At 51.1% G+C, this 23,901-nt stretch overlaps 10 protein-coding genes across 19 annotated transcripts; 4 read left to right on the forward strand and 6 right to left on the reverse strand.

Moving 5' to 3' along the window:
- Positions 1-792: 792 nt before the first annotated feature.
- H257_14902 (hypothetical protein) lies at positions 793-4,781 on the reverse strand (the record flags this gene model as incomplete). Its single annotated transcript, XM_009842821.1, has 1 exon — positions 793-4,781. One exon carries the CDS (start codon positions 4,779-4,781, stop codon positions 879-881), a length of 3,903 nt encoding a protein of 1,300 aa, XP_009841123.1. The 3' UTR covers positions 793-878.
- Positions 4,782-6,023: 1,242 nt separating this feature from the next.
- On the forward strand, positions 6,024-7,948 carry H257_14903 (the record flags this gene model as incomplete). Of its 2 annotated transcripts, XM_009842822.1 has the most annotated exons (3): positions 6,024-7,007; positions 7,055-7,494; positions 7,544-7,948. In XM_009842822.1, 3 exons carry the CDS (start codon positions 6,024-6,026, stop codon positions 7,845-7,847), a joined length of 1,728 nt encoding a protein of 575 aa, XP_009841124.1. In that variant the 3' UTR covers positions 7,848-7,948. The 2 variants fall into 2 exon arrangements, with proteins under 2 accessions (XP_009841124.1, XP_009841125.1); XM_009842823.1 differs by having other exon boundaries at positions 7,055-7,948.
- Positions 7,949-8,030: 82 nt separating this feature from the next.
- H257_14904 lies at positions 8,031-9,716 on the forward strand (the record flags this gene model as incomplete). 2 transcript variants are annotated; one of them, XM_009842824.1, is made up of 6 exons in its annotated part: positions 8,031-8,190; positions 8,252-8,280; positions 8,331-8,470; positions 8,519-8,894; positions 8,953-9,235; positions 9,549-9,716. In XM_009842824.1, exons 1-6 carry the CDS (start codon positions 8,047-8,049, stop codon positions 9,714-9,716), a joined length of 1,140 nt encoding a protein of 379 aa, XP_009841126.1. In that variant the 5' UTR covers positions 8,031-8,046. The 2 variants fall into 2 exon arrangements, with proteins under 2 accessions (XP_009841126.1, XP_009841127.1); XM_009842825.1 differs by lacking the exons at positions 8,031-8,190; positions 8,252-8,280 and having other exon boundaries at positions 8,306-8,470.
- H257_14905 lies at positions 9,644-11,593 on the reverse strand. 2 transcript variants are annotated; one of them, XM_009842826.1, is made up of 8 exons: positions 11,424-11,593; positions 11,300-11,368; positions 11,163-11,248; positions 10,960-11,106; positions 10,443-10,894; positions 10,114-10,155; positions 9,949-10,036; positions 9,644-9,901 (listed from the first exon to the last, which is right to left on the reverse strand). In XM_009842826.1, the coding sequence occupies exons 1-8, from the start codon at positions 11,555-11,557 to the stop codon at positions 9,813-9,815; spliced, it is 1,107 nt and encodes a 368-aa protein (XP_009841128.1). In that variant the 5' UTR covers positions 11,558-11,593; the 3' UTR covers positions 9,644-9,812. The 2 variants fall into 2 exon arrangements, with proteins under 2 accessions (XP_009841128.1, XP_009841129.1); XM_009842827.1 differs by having other exon boundaries at positions 10,114-10,894.
- Positions 11,594-11,764: 171 nt separating this feature from the next.
- Positions 11,765-14,403, forward strand: H257_14906 (the record flags this gene model as incomplete). 2 transcript variants are annotated; one of them, XM_009842828.1, is made up of 8 exons in its annotated part: positions 11,765-12,019; positions 12,065-12,163; positions 12,214-12,591; positions 12,661-12,727; positions 12,799-13,121; positions 13,240-13,461; positions 13,529-13,761; positions 13,823-14,403. In XM_009842828.1, 8 exons carry the CDS (start codon positions 11,765-11,767, stop codon positions 14,259-14,261), a joined length of 2,016 nt encoding a protein of 671 aa, XP_009841130.1. In that variant the 3' UTR covers positions 14,262-14,403. The 2 variants fall into 2 exon arrangements, with proteins under 2 accessions (XP_009841130.1, XP_009841131.1); XM_009842829.1 differs by having other exon boundaries at positions 13,529-14,403.
- A 305-nt stretch (positions 14,404-14,708) lies between these two features.
- H257_14907 (hypothetical protein) lies at positions 14,709-16,403 on the reverse strand. The gene is made up of 3 exons (XM_009842830.1): positions 15,921-16,403; positions 15,605-15,873; positions 14,709-15,088 (listed from the first exon to the last, which is right to left on the reverse strand). The coding sequence occupies exons 1-3, from the start codon at positions 16,364-16,366 to the stop codon at positions 14,763-14,765; spliced, it is 1,041 nt and encodes a 346-aa protein (XP_009841132.1). The 5' UTR covers positions 16,367-16,403; the 3' UTR covers positions 14,709-14,762.
- Positions 16,404-16,636: 233 nt separating this feature from the next.
- H257_14908 (hypothetical protein) lies at positions 16,637-17,562 on the reverse strand (the record flags this gene model as incomplete). The annotated part of the gene is made up of 5 exons (XM_009842831.1): positions 16,637-16,885; positions 16,929-16,971; positions 17,029-17,157; positions 17,208-17,470; positions 17,533-17,562. 5 exons carry the CDS (start codon positions 17,560-17,562, stop codon positions 16,637-16,639), a joined length of 714 nt encoding a protein of 237 aa, XP_009841133.1.
- On the forward strand, positions 17,362-18,751 carry H257_14909 (hypothetical protein). 6 transcript variants are annotated; one of them, XM_009842834.1, is made up of 7 exons: positions 17,362-17,634; positions 17,707-17,768; positions 17,816-17,876; positions 17,923-18,072; positions 18,125-18,245; positions 18,291-18,424; positions 18,469-18,751. In XM_009842834.1, exons 2-7 carry the CDS (start codon positions 17,758-17,760, stop codon positions 18,730-18,732), a joined length of 741 nt encoding a protein of 246 aa, XP_009841136.1. In that variant the 5' UTR covers positions 17,362-17,634; positions 17,707-17,757; the 3' UTR covers positions 18,733-18,751. The 6 variants fall into 6 exon arrangements, with proteins under 6 accessions (XP_009841136.1, XP_009841137.1, XP_009841139.1 ...); XM_009842835.1 differs by having other exon boundaries at positions 17,735-17,768; XM_009842837.1 differs by having other exon boundaries at positions 17,707-17,876.
- A 119-nt stretch (positions 18,752-18,870) lies between these two features.
- On the reverse strand, positions 18,871-21,994 carry H257_14910 (AMP deaminase). Its single transcript, XM_009842838.1, has 10 exons — positions 21,893-21,994; positions 21,709-21,820; positions 21,385-21,659; positions 21,182-21,340; positions 20,536-20,714; positions 20,233-20,481; positions 19,968-20,168; positions 19,546-19,921; positions 19,336-19,483; positions 18,871-19,273 (listed from the first exon to the last, which is right to left on the reverse strand). Exons 1-10 carry the CDS (start codon positions 21,980-21,982, stop codon positions 18,960-18,962), a joined length of 2,103 nt encoding a protein of 700 aa, XP_009841140.1. The 5' UTR covers positions 21,983-21,994; the 3' UTR covers positions 18,871-18,959.
- A 1,060-nt stretch (positions 21,995-23,054) lies between these two features.
- Positions 23,055-23,626, reverse strand: H257_14911 (hypothetical protein; the record flags this gene model as incomplete). Its single annotated transcript, XM_009842839.1, has 2 exons — positions 23,055-23,128; positions 23,446-23,626. The coding sequence occupies 2 exons, from the start codon at positions 23,624-23,626 to the stop codon at positions 23,055-23,057; spliced, it is 255 nt and encodes an 84-aa protein (XP_009841141.1).
- Positions 23,627-23,901: the final 275 nt, after the last annotated feature.

Genomic DNA, 23,901 nt, shown 5'->3' on the forward strand with positions numbered 1-23,901 from the left:
ACGTTGAAGAGAATGAACAGAATGCACGGGGGGGGCGCCGTACTTGCTTTTTCGAGCTCCGAAAGTCACAAGTTGTGGCCAGATCGGTGCAAAAAATCAATGCAAGCAAATGGCGCTATTCGATGTTACGGACTGGAAACAACATGGACAAGGTGCTCGGGGGGCTGCGTATTTGAAGCCGGCGATGTCCAGATTGTCTATTGCCGATGACATCGCCTACTGGAAGAAGCACGGCCTCACGAGCTATACAGTACAGTGGCAAAACTACAAACGAGTTGGCTTGATGAGCCAGTACACTTTCCAAAACGCCTACAGTGGCCGTACCCCATGACGTTGCAAGCCAGAACAGTATCATGAGGCTGAGTAAACCAAACAATGTTTAAAATGTACACTGGTCATTTGCCAACAACATCTTGGCGGCCACCATCGCGAGAGCCAACAGTAGAAGAGCTCAAGCCCACGCTCTCAGGTTGACGGCTTGCTGGTGCCGTTTGGCAGCTTTATACTAGTAATATATTCTACCTACTAGTAAATAATTACCAGTAATAAATTAGCTGTATTGTACTTCGAAGTATATTTTTTATATAATGACCAAAGAATTATCTCTTCTCGCGCCGGCTCTACCGGCCGGTTATGCCATGACCAATAATCGTCGACATTTCTCCCTGCCTCGAATGCGTTCCCCCTCCCAGACTATTACCAGTATTCCTTCTTTTTTTACTTAACTGTAACCTGTGAAATTCCCTCGTAACTCTAACCTGTAAAATTCCCTCGTGACTGTAACCTGTAAAATTCCCTCGTTCAAAGCGACCATTATTATTGAATCTGGTTGGTTTACTGTGTTACTGATCCACCAATAAACGCCCAAATGACGCACGTTACTTGGTCAGGTGGAGGCGGTCGGCGTACCCGCCTTCGGTGATCATATCAAAGAAGATACCGCTTCCTAGCGCGGCGAGTGCGGCGGGGGTGTCGCACTGGACCAGTTCTCCTTGCTCCAACACAAAGATGCGATTGTAGTCGAGCACTGTATCCAATCGATGGGCAATCGTGAGCACCGTCGAGTGCATAAACTCTTCCCGGATGACTTTTTGCAGCACCTGGTCTGTCGCGTGGTCGATGGCGGCGGTGGCTTCGTCTAGCACGACGATCTTGGCGTTGTGCAGCAGCGCGCGGGACATGCACAGCATCTGCCGCTCGCCCACGCTGAAGTTTTCTCCGTTTTCGTCCACATCTTGCTCGAGTTTGGCATCTGAGACGACGATTCTGTCGGTGAGGTGCACCTTCTGTAGCACTCGCCACAGTTGGTCGTCGGTAAAGTCGTCGAACGGGTCCAAGTAGTTGCGCAGGGAGCCTTTGAAGAGCACCGGGTTTTGCGGAATTATGGCCAGCGAAGACCGCAGTTGGTGCAACCCGACGGTCGAAATGTCCACGCCGTCAATCGAGATCGCTCCCGCTGCCACGTCATTCATCCGGAACAGCGACATCATCAAGCTCGACTTGCCAGCCCCCGTGCGCCCCACGATGCCAATCTTTTCCCCCCCTTGGACTTGAAACGATACATTTCGGAGGACCAGCGGGTCGTTCTCTTTGTACCGATAGCTCACTTGGTCATATGAGAGTTGCCCGTTGGATGGCCAGTTGGGCACGTCTCCCACGTGTCGGAGTCCTTCGCTGGGCAAAGCCGCGTATTCGTGCAGACGTTCTGGAGCAATGAGCGCCGTCTCCAGGCCAGCCCACATGTTGACAAGCTGTGCTAAACTGCCTGGAATTGTAAACCCGTACGAAATCACAAGCCCGAGGATGCCCGGAGAGATGGATTTGGACATGACCACACAGCCAAAGAGCAGCGCAAACACGAGCGAATTCGACACACAGGCTACACGCAGCGCAAACCATTGGTTGACGGATGCCAGCGCAAAGGCCGCGGCGGAGAAGTCCTCGATTGCCACGTCATGGAGGCGGTAGAATCGGCGCTGGTAGTTGAGTCCGAACGCCCGGATCACGACGGCGCCGTCCACGCCTTCGCTCACAAGCGTAAGGAGGGGCGACATGGTGACCTTTTTGATCCGGTTCAGCTCTCGCAGCGGCAGGATAAAGTACGCCCCGAGCTTGACGTAGATGTACACTAGGGGGGGGAGGAGCAGCCCCATCCACTGGACTGCCGCGAGGCTGAGCCCTAGCCGCGCCAGCACGGTGGCCGTTGACGCCAAGATGGGCGCGAAGGACATGGGAATCGCAATATCGCACTGGAACACATCGTCCCCGCAGCGATTGAGGATGCGGCCGATGGGATTTGTATCGAAGAAACGCATGGGGGCGGCTATGAGCCCCGCCAGCATCCGCTCAAATAGCACCCGCGACGCCCGCAACCCAAACCCGAGCACGACCCCAAACTGCACCACAGTCGCCGCACACGTCGCGAGCACGAGCGCCGAGTACACAGTCAAGTTGTAGTTGGAGTCGGCTTTCTCGGCAGATGTCCGGAGTGCCGAGTTGCTCTGGTTCGTCCATCCCGTGAGCCACACGTCGGCGTTCAATCGGATGGCTTCCGTGGCGGCGGTGGCCAGCAGCATGATCACCACGGATGGCCATCCGCCGATCGCTTGGATGTACGACCACACGACGGCCTTGGAGACCCGCCCCACCGCGCGCTCCTCGTCCACCGTCAGCGCCCCCCCCTCCTCGTGTCCGTGCGGGGCTTCGTCCGCCCCCGCGGGCGTGAACACGGACAGCGGATCCGCATGCTCGAACACGTACGGTGACTGGGCGGACGGAGTCACGAGCAGGTTGTGGGGCCGGCGCACCACAACAACGTCGAGATTGTCATCGTCGGTGCCCCCGATCCCCAGACGGCCGCGCAGAGGCGCCACGGACGACGACTCGTCTGCGACACGGTTCCGGACGTGGTTGGCAGGAGTGGTGTCTATCAAGTGTCCATCTTGGAGCAGAAAGGATCGGTCGATGGCGGTAGATGCGACAATGTCAGGGTTGTGGGTCACAAGCACGATGGTCTTGTGTTTTAGCAAGGTCTGGAAACACTTGGTGAATATTTCATTGGCGACGATCGCGTCCACGGCCGCCAGCGGCGCATCCAAGATGTAAACGTCTGCATCCGCATAACATGCCCGCGCCAGACTCACGCGCGCCTTCTGCCCTCCGGATAAGTTGACGCCCTTGAGCCCGATCTCGGTCCGGTCCTTGGCGGGAAACCCTGCGACATCGTTCAAGAGGCCACACGCGTCTAGTACGTGGCGGTACCGAACGCGATCGTATGGCCTTCCAAACACAATATTGTGTCGAATCGAAGCATTTTGAATCCACGATTGCTGGCCAAAGTAAGCCACGCGGCCAGCCACGACGACCGCGCCGTCATATTTGTCCATTTCGCCAAGGAGGATGGAGCACAGCGACGACTTGCCGCTGCCCACAGCTCCATGCACGACGACAAACTCGCCTCGGCGGACTGACCACTGGAGGTTCGTAAACAGAGGGGATTCCTTCTCCCACCCAAACGATCCGTTGGAGATTTGAATCGCGAGGTCACAATCCATGGGGAAACGAGGATGGAGGATGTTGTCCAGATGTACCTCTTCCATGGCGAGGACGTCGTCGATGCGGCGGACAGACACGAGCGCTTGGATCGTGCTCACCAATACCATGGGCATGGCAATGAACGCTACTTGGAGGTTCGTGAATAGGGCGACAGTGGTAAACACGATTGATACAGTCAAGAGCTGGCCCATCCAGATCGAGTACGTGGCAAACACCACGACCGTGATGAGCACTGGCGTCGTGTTTATGCTTGTGATCAGCACGAGGATGGTCTTCATGAGGAACCAGAGCGCGTCCAGCTCCTTGGCGCGCAAATCGGCGACTTTCTGCGCGAGTTTGTCTTCCCATGCGTTAAACTTGACGATTTGAATCGCTCCAAATAGCTCGTTTATAACTTTCATCCGGTCATCCTTGGAGGATAAGATCAGGCGCTGCGCCTTGCCGGCGAACGCGCCGACGCCGCCCGTGATCAACAGGATCACAAACAGTGCGAGGAAGCCGATCCAGATGGCCCATCCCACTTGGCGCTGGATGAGATACAGTGTCACACCTACTTCGATAGGCACGATCCACGCCATGTTGAGGTTGGTCGACAGCGCCATGACGTTGAGGACGTCCACAGAGAACAAGTTGGCGATGTCCCCCGCGGTCTTGGCTTTGCGCGACTTGGGGCTCAGTTTCATCGCCTTTTCAAACAGCATTGAGCGCAGACACGCGGTGAATTGGATGCCGATCACGGCGTTCAGAAAGTTCATGTGCACCGCCAGGAACGACGACAGCATTTGAACTGCGTACAGCGCAACGACCAGAAGCACGCCGCGCGTCCAGTCCTGGGTCGCCGCCGACAGAATCACCTGGGGAAGCACGTAGGCCGGTCCAAACAAAGTGCAACCTGTCGAGATGGCTTGCATGATGGCGATCGCTACGAGTTTCCACTTGTAGATGGAGAAGAACGCTTTCAATAGACCCTTGTTCTTGGTCTCGTACACGTGTAGGTAGCGGTCAAGCAGAGGGCCCACGCGGTTGCTGTCTTCAAGGCCCCAAATGTCCGTCGGCGCCAGCTGCCGCGTGTTCCCGAGCGCGATGAGCGCGTTGCACCATCCGAATGTGGACGCGCTGAACAGTCCTGCGGCCTCACGCGGATGTCCATCCACCGCCGCCTTGACGTCGGCGTCGACGGGTGGACTCTGCAGCCCATGATACGCACTCTCCTTGATGGTCACCATCAAATTTGAAAATGAAGTGTCAACGCAGTCGTGATGTGTGATCTTTGAGTAATTCGTTTAATCGAGGGTATTTTCCTCATATTCAAACACAATTCATAGCAGAAAGGTTGTTGTCACATGAAGTTCGAAGGCTAAGAGGCATATAATCCAAACTTATAAGCACGATGAAGCAGGGATTTGATTTAATATAGACAAAACGGTTGTACTGGTTGACTATAAAGTAGCTATTTCATTTCTTGACTGTGACGCCTCGGAATGCAGGTAAATTTGACAATGCACGGGCAAATTTGAGCGACCCTCGGAATGTTGGTAAATTTGACAAAGCAAGCTGCGTGTGTAATATGCAGGTTCGTGTAGTACTACTAGTATTTACTCCGTAATACTTGGAATAAGTACTACTCGACGTAGTACGTACCGGTAGTTAAAGTTACATCCAACCTTGAGGAATACTCGTACTGCAGGAAGGGAAGGGTCGCCATCGTTTACTTTTTCTGCGGAATCCTCGAGTGATGATGAAGTATTGTACTCCGGAGTATGCATAATTGAACTTCGACGTAACGTTGCTACTACAGTACGTAGGACTCCGGAGTATTATTAATAATGTTAACTGTAAAATTTATACAAACGGTACTGTACAGTACTACTAAGTGATTTGATTGGCCATTCTATGTGGCAACATGACAACAAATCCAGGTAGTGAGGACTAGTAGTACATTTGATTGGCCATTCTATGTGGCAACATGACAACAAATCCAGGTAGTAAGTACTAGTAGTACTTACTACCTGGAGTGCGATTCGATTAGAGTGATTTGATTGGCCATTCTATGTTGCCACATAGAAGTACTAGTAGTACTTATACTATAGCAACGTTACGTCGAAGTTCAATTATGCATACTCCGGAGTACAATACTTCATCATCACTCGAGGATTCCGCAGAAAAAGTAAACGATGGCGACCCTTCCCTTCCTGCAGTACGAGTATTCCTCAAGGTTGGATGTAACTTTAACTACCGGTACGTACTAAGTCGAGTAGTACTTATTCCAAGTATTACGGAGTAAATACTAGTAGTACTACACGAACCTGCAACATGACAACAAATCCAGGTATAGTTAGTATAAGTATACTATACTTATACTATACCTGGATTTGTTGTCATGTTGCCACATAGAATGGCCAATCAAATCACTCTATTCGAATCGCAGTATCGGGATCCGGATAAGGAGCAATACCATTTCGAAAACCATGTGCCAACCAACATGCATGCTGCTCCTCGCGGATGGGTCGACGATCGGAGGCTTCCATATTGCTTCGGACTCGTGCTCCTCCAAGCAACACACAAATTCACCCATTCGACTAACAGCATGTGTTGTCCTTGAGCCAGACGGGCACTGCTACTCGTACCTATCGTCGGAAACTCTATCGACGTCGTTGACCGTGCAGCGCTTCACGTGCGCGTCTGCTCCCTCTGCGCACATTCCACTTCTCCGTCCGGTACTGGCATTCCGCAACAAATACTCGCTCGATCGACCACTGTACCTGCACCAGCATCACCTGCTCGCGTCGACTCTGCAATGGCAAGTCGGTCATCCATGTCGACCACAAGGCGCCATCTCCGCCCGCTGGCGTTGCGGTACGTTCCACATATCCCGCATGGAATGCGCCGATGGACTGCGCCTCCAGTCTCTGGACGGCATGGCCAGCGTCACGTACATGACTCAGTCGACGCACTTCTTCCACGCGTCCTTTCTTGCGCCGGTCGAGTACCACGGCTCCGACCAGCATCTTGCCGGACGCGGGTTGTTTACCCGCGTGGAGCAGTGCTTCACCCGCCACAACGTTCCAAAAGCGTTTGCTTACTCGGCACAGGTTCTACAGCACGCCGCGGCCGCCATCTCCGACGGCCGACAGTCCTTTGCCTACCATGGGGGCGAAGAAGAGCCATCAAGCACGAATGTATCGTCATGTCAACTGCCAGGGAGCTACGTCGTGACCCACCTCCCCACCAACATGGCCTTCACAAGTCGCCCCAATTGGACCATGTTCCGACCTTCTGCATCATCCACATGCATAATGTCCCCATCTGATGTGTTTTCATTATGCCGACGGTATCCTTCTAACCAGGCCAGCGCGGTCGTCGCTACATCCAGCACCCTCTTATCCGGATTATGCCGAGTGGAATGGACTCGAACGGCCACGTTTATGGCGTTCCCATCGCAGCTCGTTTGTGTAGGATGTCGTCGTGCCACGTCATAAGCTTGATTTCAGTATGGTAGGTCCATGTGCACGTGGACGACTCGGCTATTGAGTGCACTCGCAGCGGTTTCTTTCACCACCGTCGAGGCGCCCAAGACCATTGCTACACCGTCGACGCCATCCCGTCCCACCCGCCATTCCATCCCCAACCCAACGTGACACTGTTCTACGATGTCACAGACATTTGCCTTCGCGCTAAACGGCGGTGCGATGTCCTGACAGAAGCCAGTCCTGCAGACAATCCCGACGCCCCCCTGCTGCTTGCTCCCCATCAAGTTGTCGAGGAACAGCACACGCCGATGGGTCTCTTCCGCGCGTTCGGCGATGGCCGCGTTCGTGTCTTGTTCCGCGATCGCGCCATTCTCTCCATGGACCCTCAAGCCAAGTTCTGCTCGCTCTTGTTGCCGTCGGGGGACAGCATCACACTGCTTGCGACAGCTCCGTCCCCACAACATGCAAGGTACAGGAAGGTTCGCTATTGATCTGAATCAACGCACTACCGGACGTAGGTACCTCGTGGCGGCACAAAGCTTCCAGCAATGGGCATTTCAGACACCCGTTGAGCGCGCCGCGTACGTGCGTAAGCTGCAGCAGCAACAGGACATCGTCGACGACGAGCTGCGGCGGACGCGGCAGTTCGTACGGGACAGCAGCATATACATGAAGCACGACCGCGGCGACTACGATGATCTGCGACGGACAAAGCAGCATTGGAGTGTCCAAGTTGCGCTTCAAGCCACAACCGCGCACATTCAGAGCGTCCATGCCGCCCTCCGGGCAAACGACCAGACCGTCTACGGCGGTGTGAAATAAGACTCTCTTCGTTTGAAATCATCCAATCAGAGACGATTCTGGAGGTTCCTTTTCATTTGATTGGCTAACCGGAATAAAAAGTACACCAATCAATGCCGCCATTGCACAGGTTGTTGTTGTTTGATTGGCCAATCTATTAAACCTACGGTTTACTCCAAGTACTATTTTACAACTGTCCCAAAATACATATTGGTGCTGCATGATGTCACCGCCGCCGCTCGAGGCGGAGCTTCAGAATACGCTCTCCCTTTTTCTCACCTTGGCCCTCGTGTTATGGTCCGTTCGCATCGTGGTCTTGAGCCGGCAACTCCGTGCGATGCAGATGGCGTTGCAGAAGAACCGCGTACGTACAGACTACTCACCACATGCACCTTGGTGGAATCACGATTCGAACCTGCGAGTAGATTGCGTACGTGCCACAGCTGGGTCCAAGGTAGGGGGGTCCTTCATGTACGTGTCTTGATCTCATTTCGCTCGATGTAGCCTGGATCTCCTGGAAACCATGTCGATGGAACATCTCCAGCAGTTCCTTCGGCAGCAAGACCAAATCACACAGGTTGCCATGGACACGCTCCACGTCCCGTTCGATCTCAAGAGTGTGCGATACGCAGCAGCAGGAGCCGGTATCCTCCACTTGCATACCTCGTGTTCATGTTCTCTCCCATCTACAGGCACAGACGACACCAAGTCGTTGTCGATTGCCATTGAATCCACAGTCCCATCCTGCTCGGTCCAAATATTATGGGACCTGGACATCGCGACGGCCATCTCGACTCTGTCTCAGCCCCGCGGGTTCGTTTCCACTTCGAAGCGGCGCATGTACTTTCCACGATCGATGTCGGCGTTCTGGAGCAACTTCTGGAGCAAGTGGACGCAGTCTGTCGCCACCGACGGCGGAGACCAACAGCCGCTGCAAGACACGTCTGGTTCGTCATCGTCCCCGCCATCTACTTCCACGAACATGCTCCATCATCCTTCCTCCAGTCTATTGGATTTGGACAATGGCGAGCTACGCCGCCTTCTTCCCTGCCAACTCCGAACGGACCCGTACTGTACATCTGCATTCCGACATGTTGATAGTGTATATATGTTGTGGTATTATTAGGTTGATCTTGCATGCAGAACCTCCGTCTACTCCGTCCACCCTCCATTACACCAACTCAACCTTACCCCGCCCTTCCTCGACCTCCACTGGCGCCGTCGTCCTCGTCCAGACCGCCGCCCATTCCCATGTGCAAGTGGTCGTGCATCCTTCACCTTCTCATGATGACCATGCTACTGTTGGTGTCACCACCGCCTTGTTCGTACTCGACTTGGCCTCATCTTCCATCAAACAGCGCATGTATTATCATCGCTCGACCTCTAGTAACAACGTGCTCGTGGCCCATGTATGTACAGTACATGCATGTTCGTGTCCAACAAGTTATATAGTTGTGTTTCCGATATATATATATATATATACGACCATAGTATTCATCTCAAAGAGTTCTATAGTTATATGTCTGATATATATATATTCCATTTTCGTGTCAAAAGTAGTTTTATAGTTTTGTTTCTGATATATATATATATACATATATATCAATATGCATGTTCCTGTCGAAAAAGTAGTTGTATAGTTATGTGTCTGATAGATATATTCCTGTTCGTCAAAAGTAGTGTTCTAGTTATTCTATTAATAATATATATATATATATATAGGACATTTACGGCGCGGACGAGTTTGTCGAGTGCAGCATCTGCCTGGAAGACCCGACGACGGCGATCGTGCTGCCATGCCGCCACAAGTGCATTTGCGCCACGTGTCTGGCTGAAATTGACGCGTGTCCGATCTGCCGCGCCAAATTTGCTTCGTACATCACGTCCTGACGTCGCCATTGGACATTTTACTCCTATTTAATATATACACGACCCTTGTATTTTTCAACACTACTATATAAGACCTAAAGGTGCTTTTCCGTGGTGTTATCTCGACTTTGTTGCTTTTGACGGCGACCCAACCACACACGACCAAGTACATGCCAACACATCCGACGCCGTCGTGCCAGCATACCCTACGAGGAGTCGTCATGTTCCATACTCATCATATATCTTCACCTACATAATGCCGCCATGGACGCCACCAGCGGCGACACGGCCAACGCCACCACGGCCGACACCCACAACTGCCCAATGTTGGCCCACGACATCTACACCACATCAAGTTCATATCCTCATTCCATATATATATATATATAACACCAAAAACGGATCTAACTCTCTTTACCTTTGATGGCAGCACCCGGCCTTGGGCTATTGTTGGAAATGCCTATCACAAACAACAATGAGCCAACATATGGAGTTTATTCTAAACTGGAGTGATAAAGAGAATGAATAAATAGTCGACACAACCAAATATACCGAAGAATGAATATTGAGCCAATCAGATGGTTATGATCAACATCCAATTAGTGTGCGACTTCAATTAGTGTGAGTGCTGTGATTGCCATGCACATGTCAACTTTTACATACTTTTTTCATACAAAGAACCGATAGATTTGGCGACGCACAAGTCCAAATTTAGGGAAAAGGACACTACAACATGTGAAATCTGACCTGGTTGGCGATAAATTGATCGAGCAATTTCTCCTTCGTTTGCCACGCCTTGTCGAGAAACGCTTCTTCTTTGCCAAATACATCGTCAAATGCATGCTTTGACCCGTGGATCGACACTCGAGTTGGTCCGCGACCGCACAGCACGGCCGCCATGCTCGGCACGCCCGTGTCCGTGTGCCGACTGTACCCCATGGCCGCTGTGGGCACTTCGCCGCTGTACGACGGGTACGCCAGCGTCAGGTCGTACACGTCTGGCTTGATCGCGGCGGTCGCGGCGAGCATCGTGTGGAGCCCCGACGTCCGCGGCAGCAGCAGCCGCGAAAACTGGGGGCGACCAGTGCGTTGGGCGAAGCGGTTCGATTTGTCCAGCATCTCCGCGTGGATCGTCGTGCCTTCGGGGAACACGAGCATCCAAAAAGGAAACTTTTCCCGGACAAAGCGCGCCATGTGCTCTAAGGGAGAATGCGGATGTGTGACGGAGCATGTATAGGATGATGTGATGATGATGGGAACGTACGGTTGACGTGCAGTCGGTCGTGGTCAATGTTGCGCTTGACAAAGAGAAACTCGAGCAAGTCGAGGCCCCACCCGAACACGGGCACGTACTTGAGCTCTTGCTTGAGGCAGATTTTGAGGTTGCCGCCGCCGTCAAGTCGTCGGGCGACTAGAGTTCGAGAACGGGCATTATATCATCAATAATATGGTGTAGGGGCGTCGTACGGTCCCAGAGGTACCACCAGTCGGCATCAATTTGATGGTTGCACAGGATGATCGCGGGTTTTGTGGGATCCGTGGGCAGATCGCCGCTACAAGCGAAGGGTGAGACCTGACGTTGATGCATGTTGCATCCGACATACGTGACGACGAGGTCGGTTTGGGGAAATGTACTTGCAATCACATCAACCCATGCCGTTTGAACGGAGGCCCTACATTCATCATGGTTCGGTCAACCTGCGATGTCCCGTCATGAGTCTCACGTACATGTAGGACCGGTACAGCGATGGACTCCATCCGCGGAAGGCAAGAAAGATGACGACTTGATAACAGAAGAAGAGCACCATGTTGCCCAGCAGCCACATCGCGACGAGCGGCAGGAACAGCGGCGGCGTCGCCATCGAATGTGCAGGCTTGGTGTCTCGTTCGAAAATGACAGAATATCTTTTTGATGGGCAGCAATGACACGACTTCTGTCGTCTTCCACGGAATCTTCCTTCAATATTAAAACGTCACGTTTATTTCGTTAAACGGCCTTTTTATTCGACCAACGTCAATTAACGTCAATTAACGTCACGTTTTAGGTTTACCTTGAAACGAAAACGGCCATGCCAGCTGGTGTAACGGCCAGGCTCTGCTCCCGAAGGGACACATCAGGGGTCGTCATGAAGAGTCTGGTGCAGCGATTGTCGCCACGCAAAGCATCGTTGTCGTCCAAGAGCGTCACGGGAGCCTTCACTTCTTTCCACGCGCACATGGCAGCAGAGGACGACGATGTCGGTGTCGAGTTGCTGCCTGACCGCGTCGTGGTGCAAAAGACTGGCGCAACCGCCGCACCACTGCGAGACCTCGTCTTTGCCGACGTTCGTCGATACTTCTCGACACACGACGTGCTCATTCCTTCGTAGATCCGCGGTATCGAATGGAACTACCACGACGGAAGCGTCACCTTTCGCGATGTCGCCGACGATCTCCTCTTGGTCACTCTCGCGTCGACACTGTCCCACGTACGTGACCTCATGTGTGCATGTTTGCTCAACTTAATTCGTCAGGGTAGTTTGAAACGTGCTTGACCGCGGCCCTGGCAGAGGCAAAGCTGCCGCAGCTGCCCGCGACCACCTACGTCGGCGTGTTTGCCGGTTCCAAGCAGCCGCGCATCCTCCAACAACTGCGTCCGTCGCTCATGCCCCCCCATCTTCGCCCCAAGATACCCCTGTCCCTTCGTCGCGAACTTCTCTTGGCAGATCGACCTCCGTCGTCCTCCCTGCCGCCGTGTCGGGACGCCGTGAGCCTCGAGTTTATCCGACATGGCACCATGACGTTTTCCCACTACTCCTCCAAGCTGATCTTGACCGAGATGCATCTATCGATCGTCCACGAGGGGGCTCCAGAGCGCATCCTCCTCTACTCGTCAATTGCAACCTGTGCCCCCAATGTACATATGTCCAATACTCTAGGTCTAAGCAATGACCAAATCCTTCGACATGTATGTGATGTATGGTAGGCGGATGGAACAGCGGTGGACTTTCACCTTTGCGACGTTGCACCTCCTATAACGTTTCCCACCACTGGTATAAATAACGAGTCCTAGTATATTCATTTGCCAAATCGCTATTATTCACGGCTACGTACCCTGGTGTAGACTCCAAGGTGTTATGCCATGCCGTGTGGTACTTTATGAACCAGCAACTAGCTCCTCATCCTTCTCCTCCATCTTCCACGGCACCCGAAGCGTCCGTCATCCAGTCATCTCCTTCCCTGGGGGTAGTTCCAGCTTCCATCTACGGCCGTCCGGTGTTCCCTAGCACCAACACCCCCTTCAAAATCGACATAACTTCAGGAGGACGGTCCTCCACCTTCTCGTGGCTAAAGCACCAAGGGCCTCTGTCCAAGACTGCCAGCGAAGGCTTTCACTTGACACAATCGTGGAAAAAGAAGCACGCGATGCTGCACGACTCGCCCCTGGTATATATCTAATATCAAATGGCTCAATAATACCCAACACAACTGCCAATATATATACACATATATATATATTCTAGGCGGTGCTGATATATATACATACATATATATATATATATAGGGCGCGTGGTTGAGCTACACCGAGTCTTCTTGGTCGACTGACACGAGCCCAATAAGGAAGGCCGAGGCGTCATCCAAGCGGATCGACCTCGCGTCCGTGCTGTGCATCCGCCCGCAGTCGGCGCTTCCGGACGCGCCGCCGTTTGCGTTTGACATCGTCACACTGTATCGCACATGGAGCTTCTGTGCGTCCGACGAATCAGACCATGCCACGTGGCTGCACGTACGTTAACGTCTTCTCAATAGGGCAACTACAATCTGTGACACGGGGGGGGGCATTTTGTGTGTAGATCTTGGGCGTGTTTGTCGATCGCGCCGCGGCGCTGGTGCCGGACGCGCCCTTGTCCTGCGATGTCAAGGTGGTGGTGCAGAATGGGGTGAACGACCCCCCCACTGGGGGCTGCAGCCTCGGGAACGCCACGCTGACGATTGCCAGCGACGGCGTGCGTCTGACCAGCGCCACCACCAGTGGGGGCGACGACGCCAACTCGAAAATGGACTGGTATTACACCGACATTCACAAGTAGGACCATCGTGTCTATATATATGTATACATACTTCGAAGTATATATATATATATATAGATGGTCGCTGGTGCTGCAACCGCAGGCGTCACTGTTCTTGAGCTGCTTTATGGACTCAAGTTGCTCCAAAGTGGGCGAATTCGTGCTGCAGACCAAGAACGCCGCGGCCATGTGCCAGGCCATCGAGTTTCACGTCGCGAAATGTCTCGTCAAGGTGGACGTGCTGTATGAAGCAGCTACAACCCTCTGCTACACTCCTCAAGCTACAGTCATGCACAACCCCATGGAGCACTACAAGGCGGAAATGGACGAGGAACCTTGCTTCCTCCAGCCATCTCTTCCTTTGCCGCCTGCTTTGACGTCGGACGGCGAGTTGGTCCGCCCACCGCCGCCGCCGCCGCCGTACACATCCGCCTTCCACGCCTCGGTTCAAACTGTGACGTTGTCTCCGCTTCTCCCACCCATTCAATCGTTTCGCCGCGTGTCCGTCGTTCGTTGACGACATGTGCGCGCCAAGAGCAGCTTTGAAACCCCAAGATTATGAAATCCCAACATATGCATTATAAACCAATCGTGCCGTAACTTGATTGTGCGCATTGCTATATCATGAATTTGCTATAAATATTCCCAATTCTGCGCGATTTGTAAAACTGATATCCCAAATCTCGCCTCGAAATTTCATTGGCTTTCCCGATTCCGTAGAAAGCACAATTGTCTTCGTGGTCTCCGAATAATTAAGGAGAAAAAAGGAGGTGGCCAATCAGCGAGACGCATTTTCAGGTTGACCAATGGGAGCGATTCATGGTCGGTTTGGTCGGCATGATTAACAGTAAATTCATACCAAATCAATAATATATCCCACTCCCATTTGATCGCGATATGAACCCAGTGTGGAATTCTTCTACATACGTACACACCCACGAATATTAACAATTGGCGCCACGCATTTCGCGAATACAAAATGTTGTATATTAACATTTGGCGCCATCATGGCCTCTTGCTAGTTGACGGCGGTCGCGGTAGCCAATGTGGCTTGGAGGGCGTGCATTTGCTTTCGTATGGACCGACGGCGGCCCTTGCCTTTCGGCCCAGCATTGTCACTCAATTGAGTTTCCAACTGGCCGAGTTTGAGCGTCAGATCCTCCACGTCTCCAACCCCGAGCCACTGGTGCAGCTTGCAAAATACGCGACAGGACTCGCAAGAGCTGCACAGCATCACATGCATGCGACAGTACGCGCATCGGATGCCTGAAATCACATCGTGCGCGCCGCCGCACCCTTCGCACTGCCCGACCACGTCCTCGTTCGAAGATGCCACCGCCACTCCTACGACATCAGTCCATATTATCATCACCTTGTCCATATTATCATCACCCTTATGGATACATTGGACAGCCACGAAATGAAATACCTAAGTATTATTGCAAATCAAGGAGTATAAGAAAATGGATTTTTTACATACATTTCATACAGTTGTGTGTTAGTTTATAAAGTATACTAGTACTAGGTATAGATTATCCTCATTTTCATTCAAATACAAACAATATAAAATCTATATTTTTTTAATGTATGGAAAAATATAAAATCTATATTTATTTAAAGTAGTATGGAATAATAAAAGCAGTACTTCATGTAAATGATTAATGAATACGTGAAGACCTTCGTTTTCTGAAATATCCCCATACATACATACATACATACATTCACCAGACATCATCCCCCATTCACAAAAGTAGATCGATGGGTTGGATGATCATTTACTTGTAGCTCCGGATTGTATATAAATGAAATATATGATATAAATGAAATACAGGATATAAATGAAATACAGGATATACGTACGTTGGTCAAACACAAAGTTTTTGCCAACGAAGGCGCCGCCGTCGGGGAATGCTTCCAAGTACCGGTGGATGCCGCCTTGGAGCTGAAACACGTTCGAGAGCCCGAGGTGCTTGAGGTACGCCGACGCTTTCTCGCAGCGGATGCCGCCGGTGCAGTACATGAGGATGCGATCCTTCGAGGCCAGATCGTCCAAGTTGTCGCGCACCCAGTGCGGGAACTGACCGAAGCGCCGTGTCGACGGGTTCAGGGCGTCATGAAAGTGCCCAATGCTATTGATATGATGTGATGATGGTCGGGTGGTTGCATATGTACGTACTTGTACTCGTAGTTGTTGCGCACGTCGATGATCGCCGTCGAGTGTTTCGGAGAGAGGTCCAAAGCGGCGTGGAAGTCGATGGGGGAGAGGTGGATGCCCGTGTTGGCCACGTCGCATGCATCGTCGGGCAGTTCGATGGACACGATTTCCTTCACGCGACGGACAAACAGGTCCTCGAACGGCAGCATGTCTAAGTCAGTGGTGCGTTTCCAATCAATGTTGAGACCACAGAACGGGGCACACGACTCCATGGCATCCACGTAGCCTTGGATGGAGGCGGGTGTTCCGCCGAGGGTGCCGTTGATGCCTTCTTCCGAGATACGCACGCGACCTTGCAGGCTTAATGTTTCGCATAGATGTTGCTGCGATGAGATCACGGTGTCGACGTCCGTGATGTGCACATAGCGGTAGTACAAGACAACTTCAAACGGAGACGTAGGCGGCATGTTGGCGGCGATGGATTTCAAATATGCTCAACCAGGCGAATCCCACCAATCACAGCACAGTGACAATATAACACAACTTTCGATTTTTATTTATTTATAGTTATATTAATATTGACTTTTCTTACTGACAGTGAAGTAATACTAAGTAATACTCGAGTCGTGTTTATCCTAATAAAAACAAACTCGTAATTAAAAAAACACAATGGTTTTAAATTAAGGTCATTTGGCTGTGAATTCTCGTCACAGGAAGGGACCCCATGTTCGGGTTTGTCAAAGGACATCCGACGCTTGGATGACCATGTCGTCCCACGCAGACACGTCCATGGACGCCCACTCGTCAGACACCCATGCAAACTCGTCATCCGTCTCTGCCACCGCGGCGACGACGACGGGCCTCGAAGGTTTGGCGCGCAAGGGCTCCACCTTGAGCCTCAACGGAGGCAGCGAGATGGTCGCGTGAACTGGCACAACTCGACTCTTTTGGACGGCTGGATTGGATGGTTCCGAAGCGTCGGACGGCTACACATACTTCAACATACACTTCGCACAAGCGACACCGTACCTTGAGATTCGCATGCCAATGGTTCTTCACAGCGTTGTCCGTGCTAACTCTGCGGTCAACACAACAACTTTGTCCTCGTTATGTATCATAAGATCCGTACCGCCCTGGAAGCGCTTTGGTGATGAGCGCCCATCGGTTCCCGTACTTGGCTTGCAACTCGACGAGTTTTTCGTCTTCGTGGGGCTCCCAAGGGCCCTTCTTGATGGACGGGTTCAAGTGATTGTGCCACCTACATACATTCATGTTCGTGTGTCGGAATGAGCATCAGATACACGTTACCGCTCGCGGCATTGCTTTCCATTCCGCCCGGAAATGTACGACGCGATCAAGCCCCACCGCTTGGGACCATACCTTGCCACTGTCTTGACAAGGATGTCGTCTTCGAATGCCAACCACGGACGTTTGTGCATCGACGTGCATGCTTGAAGCTCGTGCCAGCGATTACAGCAGTCTTGTTGCGTACGATGAGGGAAGTACTGGCTTGCCACCACTCTCCACCGTCTGGCACCCACCTTCAACACCGCCGCGCGAAGCTTCTCGTCCTATAGAGGGTGGGGCGTTAGTCTCGTCATGTCAGAGGGGGGTACATGTCCAATATGGTTACTTCGTCCTGGGTCCACTTGCGCGCCGTCATCGTGGATGTCAAATGACAGAATCCATGCCCATTCCCAACGGAAACTCGACTTTCGTGATGGAATCCGACAAGGTATCACAATTTCGAACTGTCAACCCATGCGACAACGTGATTGGATGTTCAAACCCCGCTGTGATTGGCTAGATGATTGAGAAATTGATCTGATTGGTAGTTCCATAATTATCCCATCTCACGATGGCGCGGCGGTGAGTCGGAACCTGCGACGGATTGACGCGGACTCATGCCATTATAGGGAGCTCTGTTCCCTTTGCCAGAACACTTACGCGTCAGGCGTCGAGCCAGCGACTGGCAATGTACATTCACGTGACTGTTGAGGCAGGTGGCTTCACCTTACTATAGGAAATATGGCTCGCTCGAAAGATGTTCCGAGAGCGATGTCATGGGAATGCTGCGATTCACCAAGGCCTCCAGCTATTCTCCGACCTCTTGGACGACCCGGAAGCCATTCAACAGATGCAAGTAGTGCAGGTCTGCGTGTTTTGCGCTCAGGTCTGTCGATGCTGTCGACTACATCTCGTGTGCTCATACGACTTGGACACAGTTTATTGCATCCAATGCCCTAAAAGACCTCAAGAAGATCGATGATACCAGGCACGTCCTCTTGGCGCACTCTACGACCCGCCACGCACATTCCGCCAGTCTCGTCATTCAACATCGTGCCGGTGAGTCAGCTCGTGCTTTCGGCGTCGCCTGCATGCCGTGTGTAGGTACAAGTGTCGACGCAGACGCAGCTATCTTGCGCTACCTCCCCAATGAAATGAACCGTGTGCTGACCATTCGGCCGTCTACGACCTCTACCGCCACCAACGTCGTCAACTTAAAGCGCCAGCAACAAAGCGAGGTTGTGTGGTATCTTGCATAGGATTCAATCTCATTGCTGAGTAGCTTCGGCAGTACTCACGCGTTTCCCGTGCGCTTCGCGACACCCAGCGCGACCAGAGGAGGCTGCAAGCGACTCACAAGCTCCAACCATCAACTCCATCTTTTCCCATGAGTGAATACACGACTGCACCGTCCTCCATGACATCACTTCCATTTACATCACCGACGAAGCCGCCTTCCGCAGCAAAGCACAGTATGATCGTCACCAAGAAGTTGGCGGGCGGCCGGTTCTCAAAGCAAGAACTAGTGTTCCCCACTATACTGTAATATCATGTCACTTCAACGACGTTTTTCAGGACGTTAAATTTAAAACGTTGCCTAGTTAAATACTTGTAGTCATATGAATTCACAGTTCTTGATACTGACCATGACTAATTTGATCGCGTTTTTCACCTTTTGCATGCGTTTTTCTCTTGAGCAAAGCAAAGATTGGTGCAACTCCCATTCACTATTTAGAAAGAAATGGATCTGAAAATGCAAATGTAGTCGCTTGCCTAGCCGTGGTGATGCTGGAGGCAGGCAAGTTCGCTGGTGAGGGTCTCATGGCGGTAGTCCAAGCGGATGTTAGGGACGTTGGACATGCGGATGTCGTTGCCGGCGGCGCCAGGAACGTAGTACTTCTTGCCAAGGAAGTGCTGCTTGAACGGATGCTCGAACCCAGACTGGAGCACGGAATTGCGAGCGATTTCACAAATGTCCGTGCCCGAGAGCTTCCACACTTGCGCCGCGACGGAGTATTCTTCCAAGAGCGGGTCCTTGGTGTAATGCAGCATGACGGGGTCGTCGGTACTCAAAGACACGTTCAATCCTACAAAGGAAGCATGTGTACATTAAATATGAAAAACCACCATGCACACTTCTCCACATTACCCCGAGCAAAGTACTGAGGGAACGGGTTGCGTTGAAAGTCAAGGAACAGTTTGTTGTTGGAGAGCGGAGACATGGCAATCCCGATCTGCGCCAAGTAGTACAAGTACTGCAATGCCACGGACTTGCGCAGCGTAATCCCATGGTTGATCTACATACACAATTGATATATCATTCCCAGGACCATTGCAATCAAACATGCACACATCATACCGCATTCGCGCAGAGGAACGTCGCGGCCAAGTGATCCGTGTCACCTGCTTCCCCTGCATGTGGGCGGAAGGTAAACGTAGAGAACCCTTTCGCCCGACGGAAAGCGTTCAACGTGGCCAGGTTCGCGTACAGGTAGTAGCACCAGTAGTCGTACGGCGGGTTGGACTCGTACGTCCAGTCCGCGGGGCGTGGCAGCGGCTTGCCTCGTTCGGCTCGTATGGGGTCGGTCTTACTCTCGTCATCCACGCAGTCAAAGCCGATCACTGCTTGGAGGAACGTGTGCAGCTGCGGGTTCGAGCTCGGGTCCTTGGTCACTTCGAACAGCGGCAAAAAGATGTTTTGAATCATGTGCTCAAAATTGTCGATGTCGCCGGATCTACAAACCGTTATCCGGATGTGTATCCGGATCCGGATACACGTACTTTTTGTAGAGAAAGAACAGACGCGGGATTTGAATCATCCAGCGAACATGGGGCGACGCGAGGCGGTTGACGTAGAACCAGCGCGCGAGTTTGTCCCATTCCGAGTGCTTGCGACCGTAGATGGAGAGGCGCCACTCCACCAATTGGTACTTGGATTGCTGCAAGTCGCTCATCACTTCCTTCGTGATGTCCGCGAGGTACCTGCAACATACATCATGCTCTTGATATATATGGATGCTGATGAGGCTACGTAGGACGGACTTACCGTCCAGCAATGAGGTTGTCCGTCTTAAGGAAGATCTCGCGGAGACGACTCTGTCCCGCGGGGTTGTACTTGAGATTGAACCGGTCGAAACGATGGAACGTGTTGGACGCGTGCATGTCGAGCGTGTCCACGCTCAAGTCGTACGCAGTCAAGTTGAGCGATCGGAACACTTCGCTGAGCGTCATGAAGCGCCCGTCACGAAAGATCACGATCTCCCCGGGGTTGCTCTTCAGCTTGGACTTGATGAATCTGTCGTACAGTGAGCATCCATCGATCGTCTAAGGTCAACGATGCCTCTCATACCGAAGCAAGTGCTTCTGGTTCATACACGCGGAGTGGTGGATGTGCGTGTCGACCTTGCGAATGTTGTAAAAGTCACGATGGGGCACCGCCTTTTGCGACACCAGCTCGCGATCTCCGTTCAAAAGCACATGCAGATTGAACCGCGATTCCAACAGCTGAAGCCGTTTGAACGCAAACGTCTACCACGAACAATATTATCATCGACATGAATGTATATGTATCGAGCAACTAAATTAAACGATATACTGGTATATAATATGTAATAGGCAATGTCATAAGGAAATACATATATATATATATATGAAATTGAGAAGGCAAAGATATTCGAAATGGAGTTCAATAATAACACATAGAATGCGAGTGGCGAAATAGTACGAATATATATAATATACTTCAGTACATAGGCAACTAACTTCAAAAGGATATACATATTTAAAAAATATATATACGATTCATACACTTATAAGTATAAGAATCGTGAAGGAATCCAAACATACATTCGAAATGGAGATCAAAAACAACATTGAGAATATACTCCGTAGTAGGCAACATCACAAGGATATATATAATATATATATATATATGCTAAGGAAACCAATAATATTTATTCTACACAGGGAGATATCAAATCACTATGCAAACATACCTTGACCGGACCCGAGTTGATGATTCGCTTCACTTCGAACCAATCATCGTAGAACTCATCTTGCGACAGCGGCTGCAAAATCGGACTGGCCGAGTCACTCGGGTACACGACAACGACTCCGTCCTGGATCTCTAGGCGGTGATCCGTTCCGCTCGGCGCCTAGCTCCGTGGTTGCTGAGGTAGTTGCTATGGAGCATGATTACCTTGGTGCTGAAAATGTCGTAGGGAAGATCGTCGCGATGGCGAAATTTGGTGCGACCTGGCGTCAGCGGCATGGTATTGTCTGAGTCTTCGTCCGGAATGACGACGGCGTTGCTTTGGATCCACTTGTCCCGAAGCGCCAAGCACTTCAAGATGCCATCGCACACTTCCGCGGCTTCGGGGTCGTGTTCGTCATCGCCCGCGGTGAAGTTGATGCGCTGAAAGTTGGGCTGTTCGACGTACGGCTCGGGAATGTGGTCAAAGAGGTGGCTCGGATCTGTTGCATCCATGGGTGTCGTCAACTAGGTAAATGCATGTACCATTACCATCATCAACATCTCCCTCACGTTCGTGCTCGTCGGCGAGGGACAGCTTGCGCTCCTTGGCCTTGTTGTAGATCGACTGCAAGTACGCAAACTTTTGGTGGTCTTCATGGTGCTACGCAGACACGCACATTCGAATGATGGACATGATTGCCATAACATCCTCCGGTATCTCATGCATGTGTACCATGTCCAATGCGTCAACTTTATCATGGTCGATGTCTTCTTCGTCGTGGATCGACAACGCCCGCTCGCGCTCGACATGTGGGGTTGTCATTGCCGCCAGGAAAATTCTACAATGCAAATCTTCGACGAAGCATATCAAATCGCCGTGGTTGGTGGAAATTCGCAAATATTTGGACTGCTTTCAGCAAATTTCACCAATTTTGTAATCGCCCCAAAATTAATATCTCTGACACTTCAAGCTCTCTGAAAGCGCCACGTCAGTTTATTCGTCTACCTCCTCTACTGCATATACATAGTCGTGCATTTCTTCATGGAACGCATAAAGCGTGCCCACACAGTTTCATGCCTCTGAATCTGTTTGATGGGGATGATAAATAATGAAATTTCATTGGACGATAAGAAAATATTATATCCAATCATCAAACGCAAAGTGAGGTTCAGCATGGGTGCGGGTGCAACAACAGCTATAATTGCAATTTGGTGGGGAATAATTCCCTCATTTTTGACCACTTGTTCATTTACTTCGAAGTACAACGTTTCTAGTTGGAAAGTGTCAAATGGTCATACAGATGCCGACGGTAAAGCTAATAATGTTTGTTTTTACATTCACGTTCCATTTATGTCGTTGAGGGAACGCTCTGTAATGTTTGTTTTTACATTCACGTTCCATTTATGTCGTTGAGGGAACGCTCTGTAGTTCACCGAATTGGTCATTTTGCACCATCGGGGGGAGGGAAAATAGCTCAGTGGTATGGAGCGGTTCTTAACTCACAGTCAAAGGTCGTCGGTTCGATCCCCGGATTAATTCCGCAAGGATTTATCCGTCCCTCTCCTGGAGGCTGCGGGAAATGATGAATTCAACGGGAAATGATGAATTCAAAACAAAATGTGTTAAAACGACTTAAACTACTACTTTTGGAGCGAGATATTGCCGTGAGATGACGATTTTCCTTGGACCTTGAACTCAACGATGATCACATCCTCGTCAATAGTGTCGACGCCAACTTTGAACTCGAAGGAATGAGGAATAAGAGGCAATGGCAAATCAACCAGCTGGGTCGACATCGGAATGTTTGTTGATTCTGACGGTGGTTTTGCATTGCAAATGCGAATGCCTGGATCTTGGCATACGTTTTTGCTTTGGTCGCCGTGTTTTCGAGCTCCTACGTAAACTTGGACTTGATCTTGGTCAGGCCTGGAGGCCAATGGTACGAAATGACTGCAGTGGTTGGATCCTCTGGCAAAACGTCGATTGTGCACGACTTCACACCCCACATCAAGCAGACAGCAAGGCCAACAAAGGTTTGTTCGCTTTCATAGTCGAAGTAGTGGCCACACGAGATATCCTGGATTTTCCAGGTTCCTCTGGTCGTCGTTGCTGTGGTTAGTGTCAGGGGCACTGGAGGCAACTCGTTTTTGGCCGAGTTGAGGGATAACGCCATCACCGTCTCCAAAAGGAACAATTTCTCGTGTGGTTTTACCACGTTTCACAGTCTTTTTCATCTCTATATGTGTGATTGATTGATAAGATGGAATCGACATATCCGAACGTACTGAAAGCCATCTTGGCCTTACGGAGGTGGATGTTGAACACTGCGTCACTGAACTGGTTGAAGATGTCGGGGGCGAGGGCACGAACAAACCCAGGAGAGCTTCCAGAAGAAACGGTGCCGTCTTCGAACAACTGTCGCAGTACTCTCTCAGCTTCGCAGTCGCTTGTCCACTTCCGAGCCATTTGGCGATTGTGAGTTGCGCGCGCAATTCGGTTACATGTGTACTTTATTGGGTCGATTTGAATTTTTCATGTTAAGTACGATTTGATGTGAAGGCTCCTACTTCTATTAAAATACCGGAATATTTATAAAACTAATTTTTTACGTGACGTTAAGGAAACTTTAAAAACCTTCAAGTTTGCAGTACAGGAAACCATGCTTTATTACATCCAATGGTCTTGATATATTGGGTATGATTAGTCGTCACCAAGTTTTCCAGGAAAATCTCATCAAAACG

This window comes from Aphanomyces astaci (assembly GCF_000520075.1).
Source record: "Aphanomyces astaci strain APO3 unplaced genomic scaffold supercont1.64, whole genome shotgun sequence".
NCBI lineage: Eukaryota > Oomycota > Saprolegniomycetes > Saprolegniales > Verrucalvaceae > Aphanomyces > Aphanomyces astaci.